The following is an 8034-nucleotide window of genomic DNA, read 5'->3' as shown; positions in this document are numbered from 1 at the left end:
AAATACGATACCTAAGAATAATACGTCGTCATTAGAAATCGCTAAGGGTTTGTTTGGTATGAAGTAATAGAATAAACAAGAGAAATGAATGGGCTAAGTTATGGAATGGACAACGGAATGAAATAAATCATTTCATTTTGTTGTGATGTTTGATTAACAATATGCGAATAGAATGAGTCGTGTTACTTTGTACAGTTTTATAGGCAAAAAAGACAGAGTAATGAAATACAATTAATAAAAACGACAAATATATAATTGTCTCAATAAGAATAATAATAATAACAATAATAATAATAATAATAATAATAATAATAATAATAATAATAATAATAACAACAACAATAGATGTCTTTCCATTGAAGGAATGAAAAAAAACATCAATTAACATTATCCGGACAACAGTTTCTCTCTCAAGTAACCTCTAGATGAATAAACTCCGTTGCTTATCACTATCTGGATGACATTGACATGTATCAAGTTTAAATGCATATATCCTTCACATCATTTTTTTATCGTAATAGGTACACATCAACATTAATTGGTCCGAATTTTACTGATATGTGTGAATCAAGAGACGCATAGAGCTTGAGAGATAAACCAAATTTATATTATATTAAAAAAGCACTATATATTATTGAAAGACAATACAAAGCAAATGAACATACAAACATGTACCCCTTTAAAACGGAAACATGGTTTTTCATTTTTGTTTTAGCATTACTTAATTATTTAATGGCTTTTAATTCTCCCACAGCCAGATTTATATCTTCATCCGTTCAACCTAGGGCTCATTTTATGCTGCAAAATCCAACCACAAAAAGTAACATCAATAGATTTTAAATAAATAAATAAATAATATATATAGGTTTATTAACACTATAATGAAATACAACTAAAATGCATTCTTTATCACTTAAACATGTGTTATGTTTCCTCATAATGTATATACAAAAAAATTAAACTATGGAACAATGTATATATAAGTTTAAGAAGTTATTATTATGAGTTTCAAACTTAAACATGGGATCAATGAGATAAAGTGTGTGAATTTGACATACTTGTTGCAGTTAGTGCTCATGCTGATCTTGTAAGGAATGTTTACACCACACTTTTTGGGAAGGCCTGAGGCGTTGTCGGCTTTGATGCCAGATATAGATTGATAAGCATTCTTCAGGCAACCGCAAGCCGTCTTCTTATCTGCGGTTGATTTTGCGGCTGCATTTAGTCCCTTAATGCCATTGCAACACGCTGCGGACACTGAGCCACCATTCTTCAAGTAGCTTATGCATGGACTCAACTTGTTCACCACATCACTACAGGATACAGCCTCCGCATAAGGGGTGGCCACCAACATGCAAACCACTATAATGCATAGAACCTTCATCATCATCCTTGTCATTGTAGAACAAGCTATGTGTTTTTTTGTTATGTGTTGGGTTACGAAGCATTGTTGATAATGCCATGTATTTATAGAGATGCCTATGCATTCCAAATAGGAGTTTATAGCATGTGTGGTTTGTTGGTTTTTTTAAATATGTATTAATTAATGTATTTCAATGTGAAAGAAGCCATAATTGACCAGTGTGGTATACCTAATGCCTTGGTTATAGATTCAGCCAAGATTTCTGCCCAATATCTTAAAACACCCTTATTGCGCTAGCAAGATTGATAGAAGTAATAAATTAGTCAACACATCAAAGTTTATGCGCTATAAAAATGTTTATTGTTGGTCATATATAGTTTACGTTTATTCTTATCAAATCCTTTGTTCTAACTTATACACGCTTAAAGCCATGCACAACCCATTTATTAGAAATTTAGAATAGATCATAAGGGTTGGCATGTCAATAGGGACAACTAGTTGTGTACAATTTGTAATCAGGTTGTGAATGAGCTAAAGAAGTCCTCAACTAACTAGAGGTTTCAAATGAGTTAAACGAGTTATGAACGGGTTTGCGGAATGTTAACGTGTTTTAGCAGGGGCGGATCTAGGTGGGTTTCAGGGTAGCCCGGGATACCCCTCAACTTTCTTAGTGAAGTGTAATTTTCTTTTTTATCTCCGTTTTATTTATCGACGATACCCCTAAGCATATATTAGGATACCACTAAATATAGTTGAAGATAAGATGCAAGGAAATTTAACGGTCGACGGAAAAGGAAATTTCCGGTAAAAAAAAAAGTTGCAGCCTCACGGTGGAAACATGAGGAAGAAGATGAACCTATTATTATATTAATTAATAATATTAATACCATTGGAAACATAAACTAAAAAGGATACAAAGTCTGCAAAAGTAAAAAAGTAACACCTGGTCAAATTTCATTTAATCATTTATTTAATTTAATAATACAGTTAAAAGCATTTTGTTTGTTTTAGTTTTCTGTTAATTTGTTTATTTATGGTATTAATTTTTTTACCTTATTAATAAGTTTCCATTTTCTTTTATGATATTATATTATGACCAACTAAATATTAAAAAATTAATTATTAATAGAGTTAATTGCCCGGATGATCCCTGTGGTTTAACATTTTTTCACGTTTAGTCCCCACCTTTTGAAAATAGCAGGTATGCTCCCTATGGTTTGTCATTTTGTTACTCGGATAGTCCCCTGACATTTACTCTGGGGACTATCCGAGTAACAAAATGATAAACCATAGGGAGCATACCAGCTATTTATAAACTAACTGATATCTACCCAGGGACTATCCGAGTAACAAAATGACAAACCATAGGGAGCATACCTGCTATTTTCAAAAGGTGAGGACTAAACGTGAAAAAACGTGAAACCACAGGGACCATCCGAGCAATTAACTCTTATTAATATTTACTTAATGTAAAAAATAAAATTACTATAGAATCATTCTTCCACTTTATTAATTTTATTATAGAATGACACTATAGTAAAAAGTATGGATTAAAAAATGTTAATTAACAATTTTGTTTTTAAAATAATTTTACAATACACATATCTATATCTAATTAGTATGTAATTTCAATTATATCTTATCTTCAAATAACATATTATAATTTCTAAATCTTATTACTAAATGTTTAAGATTTTTTTATTCAACCCGGGTAAGACACGTGTCTCTAACTAGTAATCTATATATATACTAGGCGTACACCTAATGGCTCTTGAATTCTTAGAGATGACCTTAGGAAGAAGAAAAATACGGGGCCCATTTTTAGTAGCCGCATAGGGCACTTAAAAGCCCTTGAATTCTCAGGGGTGGTCGTAGACTAAGAAAATGGGATACCCCTGAATTTTTCTTCTAGGTCCGCCACTGGTTTTAGTGAAGTTGTATCCGTGTTAAGCAAACGGGTTGTAGATAGATCGATTCATATTCACATGCATGTTAAACTTATAAATTATATTTTCTTTTAGTTTTTAGCTGTTTTATCCAGATTTGTTTTATGTATGTCACGTCACAAAGATGTCACGTTATCATGATATCTGAATCATGTGAATTTAATGTTTCCGACAAAAGCGCTTGATATAGAAAGTTTAAAAGTCCTTACAAAAAAGTTTCTTATTTTATCATGTCATCTACAAAATTAGAGTCGGAGATGATGGTTAGTGGAAAGTTTGTTTTTGTTCTATGTTATGTGTACTGCATATTTCAAAAATGTGTTAGATGTTGGTCAGATGATTTCTTTAACTTCAGATTACCATGTCTAAAACTAAAAAGTTTGATGTTATGTCTGTGTTAGATATTTGCTTAGCCTCATATGCATCCTTTATATAAGGTCACATTTTACTGTTTGAGTCAAATGATGTTACAAACTAAAATTAATTAGTTTGGGTATAATGAAATAGTTATATTATGGTTTGAGGGTGTCGAGAAAACTGTAAGATATTTTATACCATTGTATTTAGTAAGCGGTAACAAAGTATATAAAGAGATGTTAAAGTAAACTCAATAAACTCGAGTGATATATTGAAACTTGGTAATAAAATTTTGTTTTCTATTCATTTCTTTTTTGTAATTGTGTTCGAAGTTTAAAAGTTTGCTATTCAATTAATGCCTTTTTGGTGTTATTAATATTAGTTTGGTGAATATTAATTTCAACAATTTTGTTATAAATCGTGAACTTTAATGCTTGTATGCCTAACTTGTCAAAATAGAAATATTGAATTTGCTAGAAAATTTTTTTGTTATAATAAATTTGGACACTAATGCAACTCCTACATCTACACCATTTACTTACAACGGGATGTTAACACTAGCTTGGAGAGATATTATTTCAACACGTTGGTACCATTGGACGATATGTGCTTTACTATTGAATTTGCCATATTGCTTAGGTTAGGGGTTTTATTTTCAGAACAACTAATCACACAATGTTTAATCCTACTCAAAAGTTTACAAACTAGAAACTTCAACCATTTGAGGATAAACACCACTATGTGCACAACTTGATACCACTAAGATAGAAGCCCTCAAAAAGATATTACCAGCTATAGGTATTAAATCAAGCTTCAAGAAAGATATAAATCATCATGATACTTTAAAACTAAAACAGAAACAAAACAATTTCTTGTCACGCTTATCTTTGATATTCATTGATTATCCAGAGTTCTATACACTAATCTGACACACAGTTTTCCATGTCATACTAACCAAGCATGCGTCAATTAGTTCTCATATGTAGTATAGCATTTTGGTGATTTGGGTTTTTATTTTTTAACGACTAACATACAACCTCGAATCTTATTCATAAGTATACGCGTTTGTCCACCATTAGACATATATTCTCACCCACATAGGATGAAAACGTTTCCTACACACCTTGATATTGGTAGACCACAAGACTTTTAATTGCTGCTTTGGGTTTTAAAAAACTTTTTTATTTGGTAGTATCAAGGTAGAATATAGAAAGTTTTCCTTCTATAAACGAGGTTAAGTCTCTTATATATAAATCTATGTAAAATGAGGTGTGTGTAGTTATAAAAAACGAGACATTATAACCTAGTGGTATCTTAGGGGGTGAGATAAATCTTAGGGACAATTAGGTTCTGGGTTCGATTCCCACAAGGGGTTTTTCCATATTTATTGGTATGTAAAATGAGGTGTGTGTAGTTATAAAAAAAAGAGTAAATTACAAGTTTTGTCCTTTATGTTTATACCAAATTTCAGGCGGTGTCCTTTATCTTTAAAATTGACGAGTTTTGTACTTTATGTTACAAAATCTTGCACATTTAGTCCTTTAGTCCTAACTCAGTTAAATTTTTTCTGTTAAACCTAGTCAACTAAGGGTATTTTAGTCTTTTTACCCATTTATTCAATTATATACGTTACACCCCTATCCACCACCAATGTCCACCATCACCATCCATCCAACCATCAATGTCCACCATCACTGTCCACCCAACCACCACCGTCCACGATCACCGTCCACCACATCCATTATTCAAAACCCACCACCACATCCACCACTGCTAAGGCCACCACCATATCTACCATCACAACTTGCCACCATCTCAGATCTGGTGAAACCCCAACCCGCTACCATCCACCATCTTAGACAAAAATCACAGCAACTACTTAACTATTATATGTCGCCTAATGTCTTTGAATACACAAGAGTTCTTTGTGGAAAATGGCTATAAAGTCAAAAGAAAGAATTTATACAAAACCATTCCTTAATTAGACAAATTTCTATAAAACGATTCATTGATTTTCAGTAAGTGTTACCAATAAAGTGTTAGAAAATGACATTTTATATTATATCAAAATAAAATCACAACATACAATTTGCACCTCGATAGAAATTGTGTAAAAACTTTCAAGCCTGGTGCTTGTTTAGTAAAACAAAGGCAGCTCCACTTGAATAGGGAGAGAGATACAGAAACCAAACCCTAGCATCGTACTAAGAGACACCGGAGTTTGGTTATCGCCAGAAGAAGACGCAAGTGGAGGAGATGTGGAGGAGATGCTGGCTGGTGTGGGCGGCGGTGGCTGTGAGGGCTGTAGGGGCGGTGGTGGTTGTGAGGGCGGTGGTGGCTGTGTGAGGGAAATGGTGGTTGTTGTTCCCTGAAGTCTAGAGAGAGAGGTGAAAGAGGGGTAGAGAGAGGGCTGAGAAAGATAGTGTGTATATAATATAATATTGTTTTTTTAATACATTACTTTTTTATTAATATTAAAATAATTTTAAATATACAAGTAAAATTACTAAAATACCCTTGAATGACTAGATTTAACAGAAAAGTTTAACTAAGTTAGGGCTAAAGGACTAAATGTGCAAGATTATGTAACATAAAGTACAAAACCCGTCAATTTTAAAGCTAAAGGACATCGTCTGAAATTTGTTATAAACATAAAGGACAAAACTTGTAATTTACTCTAAAAAAAGTATTACATTTTTTCGTAAGTGCAAACAAATGGCGGCCCTATTTTTTTGTGTAAGATCATTTTTAGTGTGTGTATGCCTAACAACCCGATGAATTTGGGTGTTCATATTGGGTCGTTTCACATAATAAAATACGATACCTAAGAATAATACGTCGTCATTAGAAATTGCTAAGGGTTTGTTTGGTATGAAGTAATAGAATAAACAAGAGAATTGAATGGGCTAAGTAATGGAATGGACAGCGTAATGAAATAGATCATTTCATTCTGTTGTGATGTTGCAGCGCATATGCGACCTTCATTCACTAGATCATTCACTAGATGTAAAGAAACCTTCCTAAGGGGAAAGCCACATACCCACTTTTCCCCCTCCTCCTTCCTCCGTTATTTTAGCTGCTACGGCGACAGTGATGTTTGATTAACTATATGCGAATAGAATGAGTCGTGTTACTTTGTACAGTTTTATAGGCAAAAAAGACGAGTAATGAAATACAATTAATAAAAATGACAAATATATAATTGTCTCAATAACAATAATAATAATAATAACAACAACAACAACAACAATAATAACAATAGATGTCTTTCCATTGAAGGAATGAAAAAAAACATCAATTAACATTATCCGGACAACAGTTTCTCTCTCAAGTAACCTCTAGATGAATAAACTCCATTGCTTATTACTATCTGGATGACATTGACTGTATCAAGTTTAAATGCATATAACCTTCACATCATTTTTTTTTATCGTAATAGGTACACATGAACATTAATTGGTCTGAATTTTACTGATATGTGTGTATCAAGAGACGCATAGAGCTTGAGAGATAAACCAAATTTATATTATATAAAAAAGACACTATATATTATTGAAAGACAATACAAAGCAAATGAACATACAAACATTTACCCCTATAAAATGAAACAGGGTTTTTCATTTTGTTTTAGCATTACTTAATTATTTAATGGCTTTTAATTCTCCCACAGCCAGATTAAGATTTGTATCTTCATCCGTTCAACCTAAGGCTCATTTTATGCTGCAAAAATCAACCACAAAAAGTAACATCAATAGATTTTAAATAAATAAATAATATATATAGGTTTATTAACACTATAATGAAATACAACTAAAATGAATTCTTTTACTTAAACATGTGTTATGTTTCCTCATAATGTATATACAAAAAAAAATTAAACTATGGAACAATGTATATATAAGTTTAAGAAGTTATTATTATGAGTTTCAAACTTAAACATGTGATCAATGAGATAAAGTGTGTGAATTTGACATACTTGTTGCAGTTAGTGCTCATGCTGATCTTGTAAGGAATGTTTACACCACACTTTTTGGGAAGGCCTGAGGCGTTGTCGGCTTTGATGCCAGATATAGATTGATAAGCATTCTTCAGGCAACCGCAAGCCGTCTTCTTATCTGCGGTTGATTTTGCGGCCGCATTTAGTCCCTTAATGCCATTGCAACACGCTGCGGACACTGAGCCACCGTTCTTCAAGTAGCTTATGCATGGACTCAACTTGTTCACCACATCACTACAGGATACAGCCTCCGCATAAGGGGCAACGACAACCATGCAAGCCATTGTAAGGCATAGAACCTTCATCATCATCCCTGCCATTGTAGAACAAGCTATGTGTTTTTTTTTGTTATGTGTTTGGTTATGAAGCAT

General features: G+C 32.6%; 2 protein-coding genes across 2 annotated transcripts; both read right to left on the bottom strand.

Moving 5' to 3' along the window:
- Positions 1-614: 614 nt before the first annotated feature.
- On the bottom strand, positions 615-1434 carry LOC110913007 (non-specific lipid-transfer protein Lac s 1). Its single transcript, XM_022157866.2, has 2 exons — positions 1059-1434; positions 615-798 (listed from the first exon to the last, which is right to left on the bottom strand). The coding sequence occupies exons 1-2, from the start codon at positions 1397-1399 to the stop codon at positions 789-791; spliced, it is 351 nt and encodes a 116-aa protein (XP_022013558.1). The 5' UTR covers positions 1400-1434; the 3' UTR covers positions 615-788.
- A 5761-nt stretch (positions 1435-7195) lies between these two features.
- LOC110909858 (non-specific lipid-transfer protein-like) lies at positions 7196-8034 on the bottom strand. Its single transcript, XM_022154600.2, has 2 exons — positions 7643-8034; positions 7196-7386 (listed from the first exon to the last, which is right to left on the bottom strand). The coding sequence occupies exons 1-2, from the start codon at positions 8032-8034 to the stop codon at positions 7377-7379; spliced, it is 402 nt and encodes a 133-aa protein (XP_022010292.1). The 3' UTR covers positions 7196-7376.

This window comes from Helianthus annuus, chromosome 15 (genome assembly GCF_002127325.2).
Source record: "Helianthus annuus cultivar XRQ/B chromosome 15, HanXRQr2.0-SUNRISE, whole genome shotgun sequence".
NCBI lineage: Eukaryota > Viridiplantae > Streptophyta > Magnoliopsida > Asterales > Asteraceae > Helianthus > Helianthus annuus.
This window is presented reverse-complemented; position numbering and strand designations above follow the sequence as displayed.